Raw genomic sequence first — 18,169 nt, forward strand, 5'->3', positions numbered from 1 at the left:
CAAACACCTGAGCGAATGATCGAGTTCTTACGAGAGAACATTATCATGTGATTTGGGATCCCGCAGAAGCTTATAACCGACAATGGCACCCAGTTCAACTGTGCCAAGTTCAAAACATACTGCGAAAGCATGGGAATCAAGAATCATTTTTCTTCTGTAAACCATCCCCAATCAAATGGTATGACGGAGGTTACCAACAGGGCCATGGTTCAAGGCATCAAGAAGCGGCTAGGTGACAAAAAAACAAGTTGGGCGGATGAGATACCCCATATGTTGTGGGCATACAGAACCTCTGTAAAGGCAGCAACAGGCGAAACACCTTTCTCGCTAGTTTATGGAGCCGAAGCAGTCCTACCTGTTGAAATCAAGTCGCCCACAGATCGGACAATTTATTATTGCGACACACAAAATCCTATCAACATCAGAGATGCTTTGGATTCTGTGGAGGAACGAAGAGAAAAAGCTTACATGCGAATGGCAATGTACCGCAATAGAATCAAGAAATACCATGACAGAAGAGTGCGAAAAGTAATGATCAACGAAAACGACTTGGTCTTGAAAAAAGCAGATAAAATACAGTCTAGAGATGGCAAAGGCAAGCTAGGCGTCAACTAGATCGGGCCATACAAAGTATCCAGGAAGATGGGACCGGCCACTTTCGAAATAAAAGAAATGAATGGAAAGAAGCTCCCGCGCACCTGGAATCTAGAGAATCTACGCCTATATAGAAAGGCCGAGTAGTTCGAGGAAATGACGAGTACTCTTTTTCCTTTTATGAGTTTTTCCCACTGGGTTTTCTGATAAAAGGTTTTAATGAGGCTTCGATCCCGCACAATTGGTGTACATATGTAATAAACTTTTTCTCGTCATCAATAAAAGTTATTACATTCACTCAGTATGTTACAACAAAATGCGGATTCTTTACAAAAACACATAAATGTGTTGCCTCTTAAAGAAAGGCGGATGCATGATTACGCATCACTCGTAAAAAACCTTAGGGTTAAAATCAAAAACACATAAATGTGTTGCCTGTTAAAGAAAGGCGGATGCTTGATTACGTATCACTCGCAAAAAACCTTAGGGTTAAAATAAAAAACACATAAATGTGTTGCCTGTTAAAGAAAGGCGGATGCATGATTACGCATCACTCGCAAAACCTTATGATCAAAACTTATGATTATTTTCGAAAGAAGAATTATAAGTTAAGGCATAAAATTAAGCGAATAAACGAGTACTCAAAATTGCAAAAAGGGTCTGGCCACCCTAGCTATGAAGAAACACAAATATGGAGTCGGCAAAAGGACAAAGGGCACATATAAAGGGCAAAAAAGTGACAATCACACACATATGAAAAGCAACAACCGAAAGAAAATATATATATCAGAGCGGTTTGTTACATACAAAAGTCCAAATATAAGTTAAGCTACGCTACAGCTTCCTCTCCTTCGCCCCTAATGCCCTCCTGGACTGCGGCGACTCCCTCATCTCCTCCGATAGGAGGATCTACTTCAAGCGAATCCTCAACCCTTGAATCGGTAACCGCTTCAGTAACCTCTTCGGTGAGAGGTACCTCTTGCACAGGTTGAGAAACGGCTTGGGGTGCCTCTCCTTCCGCGGGCTGAATATGGATCTCGCAGCTAATCGGAGGATCCTGAAGACTCTTCCAATCTAAGAAGAGTACCTCATCCATATCAGCATCCTCGGCTTCCAGCTTATCCCACTCCCCAGTTAAATCCTTTTCAGGGATGGGAACTTTGGGGCGGTTAAGTATTAGACCCTGATGCCCGTGCTCATAAGTCGCATGAATCCGCTCCCCATACCAGTAGATGCGGGCGCCATCTTCAGCCAAAATCTCCTCAACCCTCTTCTTTTGGGCCTCCTTGAAAGCAGCTAGGTCGTCGAGGGCTTTTTGCAGTTCATCGGACTTGGCCTGAAGGGATTTAAGGGCCTCCTCCTTCTCGCCCACGACCTTCTGACAGGTGCCCTCTAGGACCTTCACCTTCCCTTGGACATCATCATAAAGCGACTTCTGAGTCGCCAATTCCGTACCAAGACTTTCCAACTCCTTGGCTCGCTCTGCATCCCTTCGGAGAATGCCCTCAGCGAAATTGATAATCTGCATATAACACGTCTCAGAAATAAAAATGGGCGAATAGAAATATGCGGTTACGATGAACACAAGATATTTGAAAGCGAAGGACAAAGCAATAATATACCTCTACAGAACGCTTCTCGATCCCTTCCACAGCAGTAGGGAGCGGTACTTGCTCGCGCACACGGGAGGCAGAGGGAAGTCGCCCGAGGACATTGCATATGGAAGATACAATATCCTTGCAAGAGAAGTTCACGGCCAGGCCGAAAGTCCTAGTCCACCATCCGCTAATATCGGAGATTGGCTGCAAAAGCATAAAGAAAAATATCAAGAGAACGGCAGATAGCTCATGAGGAAAAAGTAGCAATACGAGAGGGAGCAGATCAAGATACCTTGTGAATGGGGGTACTGCTCTTTCCTTTAGACGAGGCGGATACAGGTGCGCCGCCAACAGTAAGGGACACAGAAGTGTTCTTCTTTTTAGAACGAGAAGACTCTATATCCGCACTTATCTTCCGCTTCCTGGTTAAAGGAAGATCCTCGGAGGCAGAAGCGGGACCTTGTGAAGCGGAAGCCCTAACCGGGGAAGCCGCCCCAATAGAAGGAATCGTCCCTCCAGAAGGATCTGCCCCTACAACGGAAGCGGTTTCCGTCATCCGCTTCTTTCTTCTCGCCAGGGCTTTAGCCTCCCGATCTGCAGCGATTTGAGATAAAGGATCACCCCTGCAAAGGGTTAAAAGAAACCATCAACTTGGAAATAAAAAGTACCTTGCACAAAAACGCGATAAGGAATATAGACAACGCGATCCCCCTCGCGGTACGCAATCGCTACTCGGCTCCTTAGCATATGAAAGGCCTGATCGTATGTCCATACAAAAGGAGGAGTGCTCTTCAAGAACTTGATAACGGCGGATTCTTCCTTGCTGGGATACCCGAAGTTCAAACTCTTTACGTTGGGTCGGCTCCAGCAACGAAGGAAGTTCAGGTTTTCCTCATTAAACTTGATAAAAAAGTAAGATCGATCCCACTCGCGGATCTTGTTCAGCTTCTCGTCAAAACCATAGTATCCGCTCTGGCGGATGAAAGTGAAATACCCCGCCGAGCTTTTGAAATGGTGGAGCTTGGAGAAGATTTTGGGCGAAAAGGGAACCTCCAAACAATCCGCCAAGAATTTGTCCAGAGTCAAATCGGCCCAGCCGTTAGGATGCAATTGCCCAGGCGCGATTCCATAACCGCCTAGGACGGAAGCGATCTCATCCGCCAGCGGATAAGTGAAGCCGCAGATAATCTGGGCCACGAAAATAGTGAAGTACCCCTTTGGTTAATCGCCCGGTCCCCTATCCTCCCCAGGAATGATAGTCTCGAGACCTCGGAGCCAGGGATAATGCTCCCGCAAATCATCGATTGTCTCTTGACAAACCAGACTTCCCGACCTGTCCTTCTTTGGTAACAAACGAGGGGTTGGGATAGGTGGCGGAATCAACTTTTTGGGGTCAAAACCTAAACCCTCGTCGGTTGTATTCGCCAGATGAAGGAAGTCGGTGGGATGAGAATTACACCCAGGAGAGCTGGTTGAAGCTTCCTCAACCATCTCTTCGACCTCGTTAGAGACCTCGTGGACATAATCATCGTCAAACGGCGCGAAGTCGAGGTCTGACATGATCGATAAAAGGAAAACAGAAGCAAAAAGCCGAACAAGGAACAAATGTGAAAAGAAAAACTTACATGAAAAAGACAACACAGTGAAGTGACGGGATTAAGAGGTCAACGCCGGAAAAGAAGTAACGGAATTAAAAGGTCGACGCCGGAGAAAACGAAAGAGGGGAAATGCACAAATTCAAAACTTTGAAATAATCGGACAAAGACGAAGCGTCCCCTATAAAAATACCCTAAAAGGGCTCTTGCTAGACCAAGGGGGAGGCATGTGATAACCCGCGAAGCCCAAAACGGGTTATATTCATTTCGCAAGCCCAGCCCATATTAAAGCCCCATGGGCTAAGATTGGACGGGACCCGAATGAAGGAAGCGGGCGCAGTGAGTAAACCGTCCCGTATTCCTAAACGGAGCGTCAAGACTCCCACTCAGAACCACGTTCGTTGCCATGAAAGCCACGAAAGGGACATGGCCTAAAAAGGGGTAACCGCCCTCAGAACGTGGCCCACTAAGGAGTAACCGCCCTCGGCGGTTACCCAAAAAACACCTATAAAAGGCCTTAAGAATAAGGGGGGAGGTACGTTCACATTTTTATCCCACAAAGCTATTGCTAAATTATAGACTCATTTTTACAAAAACTGACTTGATCGTCGGAGAGTTTTCCCGGAGATCCTGTCTCCGGTTTTGTTTTGCAGGTAACTCCAGCAAAGAATATCAAAGCGGATCCAGCAAGTTATCACTAATATATTTAGATTTTATAATTACACATTATTTCACTGAAACACGTTTTTAAAATGTCAAGGTTTTGTTGAAGTTTTCTAAGGCAATTTGTAAGAAATATGCCTATTTGAAAAATACAGACTCGGTCCTTGAAATGGCTTGTTTATGCATCTATGTTTTAGTTTCTCTTGAACGTGCTGATACTCAAAATTAAATGGTTCAACCTATACAAATTGTGCTAATACATATATCTTGTTGATCGTTTGTTTCGATTTTCAACAATCTAACTTTATAATTACCCATCATTTTCTACTTCCGACCACAACTAATATATTTAGCTTTTTTTAATTACACATCAGTGATCATCTTATCAAATGTCGATATGTTTCAAACTAATAAGAATGTATTTTTCCATGGCCGATTTTCAAGGGAACACCAAACATTGTCTTTTTGTCCCAAAATGCACAAGTTTCCCACTTCAAGCACCTAACTGCATGAACCTCAAAGTCAAAATGACTCTAAAAAAGGATGTCATTTAGGACTAGTTAAGTTAATGAAAAGATCTCAAATGTTATTTCAAAGAGTTGAGTTTAACCTGCACCAACTCATGAATTGTATATCAATTTTGCTAGCTAAATGAACCTCAAAGTCGAATTGACTCTAAAATTGGTTAGGTCAAATCGTAAAACCATCAAATTAAGAAAATGTCTTCATGAAAGTTAGACTCAAATTGAAAGAAGAACTTGTAAACTTCAACAATTAAATTCAAGTTGATGAGGTGATTGGGAAGAAATTACCTTTTTGGGCAGTCTACTTGGTGGACTGCTTACAATTTATTAAACACTATGCCTAGCAGAGTACCAATAAATCGAGTACCATTCAATCCAAAAATCAATTCAAAATAATCCAAAATCAACAAAAACGCAAACAATCAATTCCCAAAAATTAATTCTCCCAATTACTAGCATGCATAAGTCTCTAATACCATTGATGGGTTTTCTTTAATGTTAAAACACTGTAGAATAAAATTTATTTTAACAAAAACTCAATCCCGAGGATCTCATGCATCAAACAATGTCAAGAATGATTTGCCTTTCACAGAATAACGCCTTTAATGGAGTCTTTGAATAAGACGAGGAGTTGTAACGCAAACTCCCTCTATCCTCACATATACCAAAAGTCTTTCGGTAGGATTGCTAGTGTGTTAGCACCTTCAATTCTCACTTAGAATATCCACCTGTGATCTTCCTTGAAGATGGTGGCTAGAGTTCTTGGCTTTTTCTCCCAAAGAAAAACATACGGAGAATGAATAATCTCAATATTGATTAGAATTAAGAAAATAATAATATTATTTTCTATTTATACCTTGATTGCAATAAAATCGTTTAATTCTTTATTATTTATTTTAATCCAACTAGATATTAATCTAATTAATTCTAATAAATTAAAACAAATAATAGTTCAACCTATTTTCACCAGGGAAGGCACATAGGGGAGAGAGTGAGGAGAGTTTTGTTCATATCAGAACTTCTAATTTCAATTAGATAATATCTCATCTCTCAACTTAATTTAACTAGTCGAAGACCTACGCCTTGCGGAAGATGATAGAATATGATATAACCCGGGCTAAAAATATAGATTCTTACACGGAGCGAATACGTGTTGGTCCCTAATACGACATATTAGTTCTAAAGGGGTGAATAGAACTAATGGGTAATTTAAAACCTTTAGAAATTCTTTTGAATCAATTGCAACACAAAGGCAATTCTCAGAATCATGGGTTTTCAGTCTACTGAGATTGATCATGCTTATGAAAATTCCACTCAGAGGACAACTCTTTTAATAGAGACTCTGAAAATCTCTTATACATATAATATTTAAGTATGTGCATAGAATATTCAGAGTAGTAAGTGTGAGATAGAAGTTAGAGCATGCAATAATTAGAGGAAGTAAAAGGCAATAGAAGGGAAATAAGTTACACAATAGATTTATACTGGTTCGGCCTTCTACCTACGTTCAATCCTCGGAATACATTCTTATGAGCTTTAATCCACTATAGAACTTTTTTAGAGGTAGAGCACAAACCTTTTATACAACAGTCTAAGCTTGCATAAAGTACCGTCATTTACTACAAGACTCAACTACAAGACTCATCAATGCCTATAACCGAAGCAACAACAGAGCTTCTGATTTTACAATAGAAAGGTTCTGATATGAAATATTCTTGAACTAATCTCTCTCTCTAAATGATTACACGAATATGAAAATGCTTTGTGTATTTGCTCTTGTTTTTCACTTTTGCAATGTATCTCTTTTAAGCTTGATGATCAGTTGTGAAAATGGAGATTGGACTTGGCTTTTATAAGTGGAGCATTCAAACTAGTCGTTTGAATCAGAAGAGAGTGATTCTAAAGAACTAGCTTTTGTTCTTCTTTAGAGCTTATGACTGTTGTGCCCATATTGCTATTTAAGGAAATAGCCATTTCAAAATTCAGAGGATTGTCAACTGTTGAGAATCACGTCTAATGATTTTCTTCTGAATTCTGAAATCACAGACTTGCAGACTGCGTATTTCTTTAGTTGTGATGATAGAGGGAGATGAGTTTCTGACAAAGACTTCTATCTTCTGATATTTTTCCAGATTAGGAAAGTCTTCTGTTTGACTTTCATATGGGCTTCTGCTTCTGGGTTCTAGGCTTTTTTAGCAAGATCAGGGGCAACGTGCTGTAAGGCCCGAGTTGATCTCTGGTCGGATATGTTACAATGTCCGGATCATGTCATGTGACCCAGTTTTATGGGTGATTGTGTGATCTTTTATTGCGTGATCTTCCGTGATATTCCATGTGTACTAGTTTATATTCGTCTGGTATCAATGATAAACATAATAACTATGATGCTTAAAGTTGTGTAATATACACTATTGCACTTACTTTTATTGTGGTTCTTGAACTTCAAAACTGGACATTAGAGCCTCTAAATTTTGCACTTTACTAACTTAAATGGCTCCTTACACCGTTGATCAAGTCAAATTGATAAAATGGAAAAGTCCAACAATCAAATTTGTTTTGAACCACATTTTGTATAAAAACACCATTTTCAATTTTCCAAATCACCATTTTCAAACAACCATTTTCTATCTCTTTACCAAACAATACCTAAATGACCTCAAAATCAAAAAGTTCAAGAATTAAAGTTTCTTAGAATATCATTTCTATTAGCTTTACAATGAAGTGTTACCTCTTATTCAAATGGTTATTCTGATGAACGTTAAAAGATTCTATTATGTTAGTAAAACGCAAAGTTCAATGGCTATAATGTTCAATTTTGATCAAGAGCCATGATAAAAGTAAGAAGAAAGTTCAGGGCCATAGATGCAATTTATCATGATTGATCTTTTAAATGAGCAATAATTTTCCTCAACGGACAAAATGCATTTATTATTGAGGATCACATAAGATAATCATACCAATTGAACTTCATAACCAAAAAATGGCTCCCCTTTTTAAAAGATTTTGATAGAATGAGAGAATGAACGTATACTAAGTGATATGAAAAAGAAAAAAAATTAAAAATCCTCTAAATTAACATATGGTTTCCATGTGGTGGAAGTGGATTTTGTGATAGAGCAGAAAAAGGATCTCCAAAAGGATTTGCAGAAGTCATTGGTTGCATTTGTTGAGACTGAGAATATTGAGGTTGTAGTTGTTGATATTGATAAGGAAACATCATTTGTTGTTGTTGTTGATGTTGTTGTTGTTGTTGGAACATCATTTGTTGTTGATTCATCATTGCCATTTGTACATTTGTTGGAGGTGCTATGCTATTAGACATTGCAAATGGGTCATGTAATAGAAGTTGTTGTTGTTGCTGTTGTTGTTGTTCAAATGGATTGTGTACTGTAGCCATGCCATTGTATCCATAACCTGCATTTTGTAGTTGTATTTGTCTTCTGGATGCATCATCTTCATATAAGCTATCCAGTAATAACCTATCAAACCCACCAGCCTAAATCCCAAAATGAATAATATCAATTAGATAAAATACTCTTAATGTTGGCAAACATGAGCAATTTTGATCTTAACATCATAACTGGTGCAGTTTTACCCCAACGTTGGCAAGTTGGACTAATTTCAAACATCATTAATGAAACACTCTCATTAATCGTGAATTTCTTTATCTCTACTCCACATTTGCATTAAGTTATCACTTTTCAGTAACATATTGCAAAAATATGTATACAAGTGGAAAAAATTTAAGAAAAATATTCCGCGTTCTGCACGTTTTGGACAAAGAAATTTGAAATCTAAATATTTTGTTGAGTGTAAAGATAATTCATCTTCAAATTTATTATGAAATTACAAAAACAAAAAAAGAATATGAACTAACTGATATACAACTTAGGTAAAATGTTTTTTTTAATAATGTCTCAAATATTTAACCTAAGTTGCCAACTATTAAAGTAAAATGACCAACCTTGGTTTTTTTATATGGTTAAAAAATCCTAAATTTACACTATTAAATTGGAAAATTGATTAAGTTAATATTTTTTTTATTATCATTACAAAGTAAATTTTGGATTGCTAATCATTTCTCAAATTAAAGTTTTATGTGTATACTAAAATTTGAATTAAGAATCACTAATTTAAACTATTAAAGTCCCTTTAACCTTAATTAATAATATTAAGGTTATTTAGTTATTTGAACACGAAGTAGTATTGATTTGAAATGGAGAAAAGAGAACCTTACCAAATGGGTGTCTACAACTTGACTACTAAGATTGTTGCTTGGTGTAGTAACAAGTGCAAGCTCCCATCCTGCTGCATTTGGTCGCCCAAGCTCGCTTAATGCACTTGATGAATATGATGTATTCCCTATAAAATAAAAGTATTTAATAAAATATACTTTAGTTTGTTTTTCTCTTCTAGCACGAGTTAGCTTTGCTAATCTATGCAGTTTCACAATAAGAATTAAAAAAAATGAAAAGGATAAGCTACAAACTTTTTATCAATTTTATCAAACGGACCGGTTTGATAATTATTTAATTGTTAAATCGAGGCTTCGAAATAAGTTATTAATAATACAGTCAACATTTTAAAACAAAAAACAATTGTAATTAATTTATATGATTGTTGACATTTAAAGTTCAAATTGATCTTCCTTTGAAAATAAAAGGGCTAAATTTGTATGTTTATCGCATAGGAAAAATCATGTGAATTCTAGTTCAAATTAGCTAAAGATTCAACTTCAAAAGAAAGTGACCTTTGATATCTTGAATCGCGAGGATTGTGGTGGGCTGGAAGGTAACAATGTAGGTGGTTCTTTCTTCATTAGTTTATCATGTTTTTATTGAAGTTCAACTAAATTTTTATTGGTAGTGCTTCTGAAAAGAATGTATCGAAAAAGGTTAGAGGTTCTAAGAATCTAAATGTTTCTACAAGGGAAGAGAACTATGGCAAGTTTAATGGAATTGTTCAAGATTGTTAGGCTGATTTTATTTCCAAATTCCAATACTCGAATCGGAGTTGATAAGAATGTTCTACATTTTGTTTTTCCAACCGTTTTGAATAGTGTTAAGCTGATGAAGTTTCATTTACAGATTTAATAGGAAGCTGACCGTCAGAAATTTACTCTAGTTGGTTGTGTTTTTCGGTCCTCGCCTCATTTTTCCAGATTGGGATCAGTTTGGCCTCATTTTTGTTCATCAGGTTAGAGATAACCTTTTTCTCTTTCATTTTGGCTCGGAGGAAGGTAAATTGCGTGTTCTTGGTTAATCGTCGACCTTTTTTGCTTTGTTCCTGGTATCCTTGCATGAAATTGAACATAGATTGGATGCAGAAAATCCCTAATTTCGTGAAATTTCCCAATTTACCTTAGGAATTTGGTTTAAGTGAAATTTCTAGCCTGTTAGGTGTTACTTTATTCTATGATGAATGTACAGCTTCAAAAACTAGATTAAGTTTTGCTCGAAACTGAGATGGATGTTTATGGTGGGTTTCCTGATTCTTTATTTTTGGAGGATAACAAGGGCTTGTGTTTCTCTCAACAAGTTTTATATATGAATGGCGCCCTGTGTATGGAAATTGGTAATGTCTGCGAAGTGTAGAAAGAAACCTAAAAAGAGATGGTGTGGAAAGTAGTTACTATAAGCTCCCTTATAGTACATTAGGATGTTTGCTTGGCTTCTTCAATGCCTGCTGAGTTCTAAGAGGATGTTGTTTTGGCTTCTCCAGAGCTTGCTTAGTTTTAAAACGTGGATGATAATTCTGATGACTGGTTGATCCTACTTCTTCTACTAGTATCAATTTGGAGCATGATTTAGGAGTGATTGGGTATGGAAAAGATGGAGGAGGGTGTGGAAACCCTTGATAATTGTCATGATAGGCAGGCAGTTGGAATGTTAAGGTTCTTAATGACCTTATTAAACATGCTGAATTAACTAATTTCATTGCCTATAAAAGTTTGGAAAGCTTCGAGATTACATGGCTGTCTTTTGATTCACAGTTATTGGTATACTCTTTCAGGAAGTATTTCGATTGCCTATAGTCCTGAGATTTTGAAGATCTCTATTATTCATTGTAAGGTTGGACACTGGATGGAGTCTTTTATTGGACTTTGGTGTATACTTTTAATACCAAAGAAGATAGGTATAGTTTATGAATAATATTGTTCATGTTAATGGTTCTGTTCATATTTCTTGGGTTATGCAGGGTAACTTTAATGCTATCATGAATAGTGAGGAAAATTTTGGGGTGGGGGGTGGGGTGGGGTTCCTTTTTAATGTAGATGACGAGGAGTTTAAAGATGCTGTTTGTGCTGCAAACATAATGCAACTTGGTTGGAGAGGTTGTTAGTTTACTTGAACTAACAATCAACTGGATGTAAGGTTAGTTTGGGTTTTTCTTTTTGGAGCTTGTTGTCCTTCTGGTATTCCAACCCACTCTCCTTTAGTGGTTTCTTGTATCTAAGATCCTACTGCTACTAAAAGGGGTCTTTTATGGGTATGGTTCATCAAGTCTAGCAAACTCATATATAGGGAAATAAGATGTTTGTTGTCTGGACCAAGTTAAAGATGATTAAAAGGAATGATAGAAGTTGAATAGGGAGGAGTTGAGTGACATTTCTGGTATAGTTAAGTTGCAGAGAGATCTGGTTGAGGTTCTTCAACTACATATTATCTCAAGTTATTAATGAATCAGGAGAGGCCTTTTACAAAAAATTCTAGAGTAACGTTGGATATTCGACTTGCTATGATTGAGTTGTATAGGAATCTTGTTGGATTTGAAGGCAGTAGTAGGCATCATTGCAATCTTCTTGTTGTTATGGCTTGATAAACATGCAACTCTAAATGCTCCTATTATTACTAATAGTGAAATTAAATAGGCTTTTAATAGTTTCTTCAGTTCAGGGAGGTTATTGAAGCAACTTAATGTTACTATTTTGGTTGTGTCCTAAATCTCAAGCTCTAGAAAGGCTTAGTGATTGTAGGCCTATCAGAAAATTGATTGCTACTAGGCTTACTAAGGTTTTGAATAGGATTGTTGCCTGAATTAGTCTGCATTTATCCCTGACAAATTGTTGAAAATATTCTACTAGCTCATGATCTGAACTCAGCTCAAGCTTCGTTAGACACCATTTAGATGAATTCTCTTCCAATTAAAGTTTCCTGCCTATACCTGAACTCGAATTCGAGATTTCCAATTAAAGTTTCCTGCCTATGCCTGAACTTGAATTCGAGATTTCCAATTAAAGTTTCCTGCCTATACCTGAACTCGAATTCGAGATCTCTAACTTAAGCGACTTGAGGCCATTACCTAAATGATAGATTGGTTGTTAAGACTATTAAACCAAGGTTACTAATCATTCATTTTCCATATATATTATAGTGATATTTGAAACAATGCCTTGTATTTATAAAAGCTATTGACATTACCAGGCTGAATAATTGCAAGAGCCAAAGCATTGCTTTCCTCTATCTGCAAAGCTTGTGGATTTAATTCATTCAAACCCTACAATTTACAAACAAATTAATTTAAGTAAATCAAAATCAATCAATTAATTAATGTAAATAAAGGGTAGTTAAAATAGAAGTACATACAAGAAGATCAATAGGTTCATCAGTAGAGATCAAAGGTGGAGCTTCAACCACTGGTTCAACCTCTTGAGGTTGAGCTTCTTCTACTGTTTCTTCTTCAACTTTCACTGCTTCTTCTTCTGCTTCTTCTAATGGTTCTTCTTCCCTTTCTGTTATTGCTAAGATTTCTTCTTCTCTATATTCCTGTGTATTCAATTCAACTATATTATTTCACTTACCTATTTATTTAAAGGGTGGCCGGTGCACTGCGCGTCCCCGCTAAGTAAGGGTCTGAGGAAGGGTCCACCACAAGGGTGTATTGGAGGCATGTCTTCCCCTGCCAATTTTTTTGGCAAGAGACCGCTCCTAAGACTCGAACCCGTGACCTCTCGTTCACTTATCTATTTATTTATTTCCATAAAAATATTATAATTTCTAAACTTACCAATCTTTTAGTAAAAGAACCTGACTGAGGTGCTTCTTTAATATATTCTTCCATTGTTGCTAGGAAGGATGGAGGAGGCTGTTTCATTTCCAATATTTTTAACTATTAATAATTATACTCCAAATATTTTTAATAATAATAACAACAATAGTAATAAACTTGAAGAAAAAACCTGTCTCAATGTTGGAAATTGGAAGTTTCTGGCTAAATCCAAACCCTTGCAATATTCATAAAATTCTGCAAGATTTTCTGCCTGAGGCATACAAATTTTAAATGAAGTTCAAAAATAATAATTCATATCTATTAATTTGACAAATTTTACAATAATCCGGAATTACTAATCAAAATTGTTTTTAATCTCACTACATGAACATGATTGGTGGAAGAAAAATAAATATATACATGTATCATGCATTGATTGGTAGAGAGTATTAAAATTACTCCTATTAATTCTACAGAAAATAGCAATGTAAAAAATTTAACCTGGTGCCCAGCTCTTTTGTAAATATTAAGTGCTTTAACTGCATCATGTCTTGACATATCAAAAAACTGGAGAAATTTTGAAAATATATTATTATTTTATTTATTTGAGCTAATTAAACTAAACTTCAAAATTTGTCAGCTAATAATTATTTACCATGTCCACAAGATTGATAATTCCATCATTGATTGCACAATATATCTTGAAGCTTTCTTTTAAAATCTACAGAAAAAAAATGAAAAAAATGCAATCATATACTTATAACTGATAATATTGCAAGGAAAGAAAAATCATATATTAATGAGAGATAGAGATGAATAATAATACCAGGGCCAAGGCATATTGTACGAGATAATTACTATAGGATGCTCCTTCAGGCTACATAAATTATAAAATTACAAAGATAAAATAATTAATTGATTAAAAAGGCTATTTCATTGAATAATAACAATCATATTCTTCAAAAAATAAAATAAAATAATAAACTTACCTGACAACCAATAAGACGATAAAGAAGCTGTTGTAATGCAGGTAATTGTTCTAATAATTCATCTCTACTCAATTGTCTGGTTCTACTATGTACCTATAAATTGGTGTAATTTTTTCAATTAAAATAGAAAGACAATTCTAACCGAACACTTTTAGAAAAGAAAAAAAAAAACCCGAAAAGGAACACTGACCTTGGTTGCAATAGGTGATGATTTGGTCAATTTTTCGGCCTCGATATCATATCTTAAAACCCTAAAACACTCAAGTCTTTCCTCTAGGAAAAGTGCATATGTCCGAACCCATGCCGAGCAATCCCATGCTGTACATTTTATTATTAAATTAATTAAGCTATAAAACAAATGAATTTAAATAAAAAAGAAAAGGGGTATAACGAGAAATTCTACTATACTCCCGATGTAATACATTCATCCAATCAAATAATGTAAAACTTGGACACATTTATTTCTTAACACCAATCATCTCACATGAATTGATATCCATCCCTCTTTTGATTGATCACATGTATTACAACCGGTGTATAGTAGAAGTTCTCAGAACATAACATACCCATTGGGCTTGAATCATCTTTGAAATTGGAAATTTGGAGAATATTTCCTCTATGTGCATAATTTAAAAGCTCCTCTCTGAATGTAGGATCCCCCTCTCTTAATGTTCTATGTATCACTATCAATGTCTTTATTGCAACCTATACCATATATATATATTTTCATAATAAATATTCAAAAACTAAATTAAAATACTAAGAATTTAATTAATTAATTAAGAAGAAATTACAATCCAATTTCGAGTCTTAGATAATCTCTTGGAAAGTGCATGTATGCAATATGCAACATCTGCTCTTGGACGAATTACTGAAGTTGCTGAAAAGATTTCTGCAAATTATTCAAACAAAATCAAGAAAAAAAATCTCTAGAATTACGTTAAATATAAATTTAAAAAACTTCTTTTATAAAAAAATTAGTGGATTGCTATTCACCACCCCAAATTACTTGTTAGCGTCCCCATATTGACGTTTTTACCCTTGTCATATTTTTTTTTTCAAAAACTGTTAATTGGTTTTCTCATCAAAACTGAAATTATAAAAATAATTGATGTGTGACAACCCGAGAACCCCAGAAATGGATGATTACGAGTCGAAAACATTGAACGAGGTACCAATTTCGAAAAATTTATGTTTTTCATCGAATAGATTATGAAAAAATGCATGGCAGAAACCGCATGGCATCGGCTAGGCGGTTTCCGTGACCACCTTGCCTATTGTCATGCATTTTTTTCATATTTTCTTCGATAAAAACACGTAATTTCTTTGATAAAAAGCGTATATTTTCCATTTCCGGGGTTCCCGGGTTGTCACGCATCAATTATTTTTATAATTTCAGTTTTGATCGGGGGAGAAAACCAATTAACAGTTTTTGAAAGAAAAATATGAAAATGGTAAAATTATCCAGTAGAGACGGTAACTAGCAATATGGAGGCGGTAAATAACAACATCCAAAAATTATTCCAATATATATAATTATATCAACTTACTTCTGACATGACGTTCCTTAGGAGGACATTCTACATGATTGGTAGCTTTTACAATGGCAATATCCAATTCCTTTAATATTTGAAAATTAATAAAAATAAATCAAAACATGGAATTAAATTCAGAAAAATAAAAGATGAATAATTATTAAATTACCTTGTATTCGCTATTAACCTTTGCAAGCCCAACCTTGGTTGTATCTTTAAGTGCCCCATATGCTTTTCTGAAACTGGTAAATGTTCCCATTTTTATATATATAAATTTGGTATTAATTTATTTATATATCAGAAAAGCAATACAGAACACAAAAAGAAGATGAAGGACATGGAGATTTTTTTTTTCTTTTTTCTGTGTTGATCTGAAACAAAGAAAGAGAAGAGAGTTTTCTTTGTTTTTTTATTTGAAAAAAAAAGAAATGATATTTTTGTGGTTGTTTACTTTTGCTCCAAAATGTGCGCAACAACAAGCAACTAATTATAATATAGGAATAAAATGGTAAATTCGTCACTCATTTCTTCTTCATCAGTGATCAATTTATTTTTACCATAAAAACTTCCTAATAACTTTCTTTCTATGTCTCATTATGTATTATATTAGCAACATGATACAATTTTGTCGTGTGACCAGAGGTCACGGGTTCGAGTCTTAGGAGCGGCCTCTTGCCAATTAAATTGGCAAGGGAAGGCTTGCCCCCAATACACCCTTGTGGTGGGACCCCTCCCCGGACCCTCGCTCAGCGGGGACGCATTACGCGACCGGACCGCCCTTTTACACTATTTGTAAAACTTTCCCAAATGAATATTTGAGATAAATGTGAGTTTTGCTATGAAAAGTCATGTGTTGGTATATCAAAACATGGTGCCAGTTATGGTTACTTTGTTTTTTACAAAGTACCGTTACTTGGTGTGTTTTCACCATTGGATGATGGAGCATAAAATTAATCCAATGGTGAATATGAGCAACGGTACTTTGTAAAAAACAAAGTAACTATAGCGGACACCATCAAAACATAGCCTTTGCTTTTTATTCAAAGGTTCAAAAGTGAACTATTTTCATTTATTAATTTTTATATGAAAAATACATATTTGTAAGGTTTCCATCCGATCAAAACTGGTGATAACATAGGTGAATATTTGAGATCTGATATTGAACATATCTGAATCCTCTTCACACGATGGTCGGACACCTTTTATGTGCTTCCAGAAACTTCCTTTCCTACAACGTTGGTTCAAGGAATCCTTCACTAATCAGGAATCCTAAGTGTGCGTAGATAGTGCAAATAGATAAGGAAATCATACAATGTCGGTTCTTTCTCTTTATCAAATACAAAGTCAGTTTTCTTCTAATTAGACTATGTGTCTGTCCCCACTCTTATATAAAAGGGTACAACTTCATTGCATAAAGGTACTCATTAATTTCTCATTAACTATAACTCTTGTGCTTTTAAGCTTTATTGTTTTCTCTCTTTAGATTAGAACTAACTTGAACGTCAGAATATCCCTTGCTCAGGATCTTACTAAGTATTTTTTTTGTCTTGCAGGAACCTTTACCACATGCACGCCACCTTTTCTCGATATAGTGAACAAGGTGTGTGGGCCTGAATTGGGATGCCATCATTCTTGTCCTCATACTTGCAATCATCCCACATAGAGGTAATGCATCGGGATAAACGCCTCCTCCTCCTCCTCTTAACACTGATATAATGTGGTCAACAACAATTGAATTTGTTGAGGACTTTCTAAAAAATCTCAAAAGTGCCTAAAACAGTTTGGCGTCTCTACGCAGCAACAAGTTATAGATAGGGTTGGGTCACCTTTTCCTAAGCGAATCCTAGCGCACCCAATAGACATGCAACCCCACTTGCCTGAGTATAAGGGAGAGGATGATCCTATTTTTCATGTTCGGATATACAGGGACAAGATGGATGTAGTTGAAGCAGATGACAACCTTATGTGCCGACTATTTGGAAGTAGTCTAAGATGTCCTGCTTAATATTGGTACCAAGGATTAGAACCCGAATCCATTGACAGTTGGGAGCAACCCTATATCGAATTTTGCACACAAAATTCAGGATCTTTCACCGAGTAAACGGGCATTACATAGACAATATTGCTGCTTGTCACGTTAGTAAAATTGACAACGTTAGGCAAAAATCCTCTCTTTGCTTACGACAATAACTGCAATCCTTTATTTTTTTAAATTAACCCTAAATTAAATGATGAATAGTTTAGTGAAAACACACATTCTATCTAAATGATCAATGAATGTCTAAGATAACGGTAACAGACGTATGATCTTATCAACATGTAAGATGTAAATTTTTCAAAGAGAGATGAATGATTTTTATCACCAGGGTATAGTTATGTATGAACGGCATACGTCTAAAATTGTCAGATCTACACTTTTAAATCTCATTTTATGAAAAAAAATCATTTGTAAAACATGAGATATACTATCGAGATTCCATCGCTCCCAAAATGATGTATAAACATAAATATAACCATAAAAAAGTTCCAAAATATTCAACTTTTGCTATCTTCAGGACATATAGACATACGAAGTGTTGAATTTTTATGGCCATTTTGTTGAATGAGATTGGAAATATTGCATTTTTCATCACCGTCATGCGTTTCTCATATTTGTACAGTTCACGCGCTCTCACATGTATA

General features: G+C 36.0%; 1 protein-coding gene and 1 long non-coding RNA gene across 2 annotated transcripts; one reads left to right on the forward strand and one right to left on the reverse strand.

Moving 5' to 3' along the window:
• Positions 1-8,041: 8,041 nt before the first annotated feature.
• On the reverse strand, positions 8,042-15,746 carry LOC136203188 (putative clathrin assembly protein At5g57200). The gene is made up of 15 exons (XM_065994279.1): positions 15,657-15,746; positions 15,503-15,572; positions 14,747-14,844; positions 14,519-14,657; positions 14,143-14,270; positions 13,953-14,045; positions 13,790-13,840; positions 13,619-13,684; positions 13,465-13,530; positions 13,154-13,234; positions 12,982-13,059; positions 12,561-12,740; positions 12,396-12,471; positions 9,212-9,336; positions 8,042-8,470 (listed from the first exon to the last, which is right to left on the reverse strand). Exons 1-15 carry the CDS (start codon positions 15,744-15,746, stop codon positions 8,042-8,044), a joined length of 1,770 nt encoding a protein of 589 aa, XP_065850351.1.
• LOC136203189 (uncharacterized) lies at positions 9,651-17,699 on the forward strand. The gene is made up of 3 exons (XR_010674736.1): positions 9,651-9,773; positions 10,062-10,170; positions 17,041-17,699. It is a non-coding gene; the product is annotated as an uncharacterized lncRNA (long non-coding RNA).
• The last annotated feature ends 470 nt before the right edge of the window (positions 17,700-18,169 follow it).

The sequence above is a fragment of the Euphorbia lathyris genome, chromosome 8, assembly GCF_963576675.1.
Source record: "Euphorbia lathyris chromosome 8, ddEupLath1.1, whole genome shotgun sequence".
Classification (NCBI taxonomy): domain Eukaryota; kingdom Viridiplantae; phylum Streptophyta; class Magnoliopsida; order Malpighiales; family Euphorbiaceae; genus Euphorbia; species Euphorbia lathyris.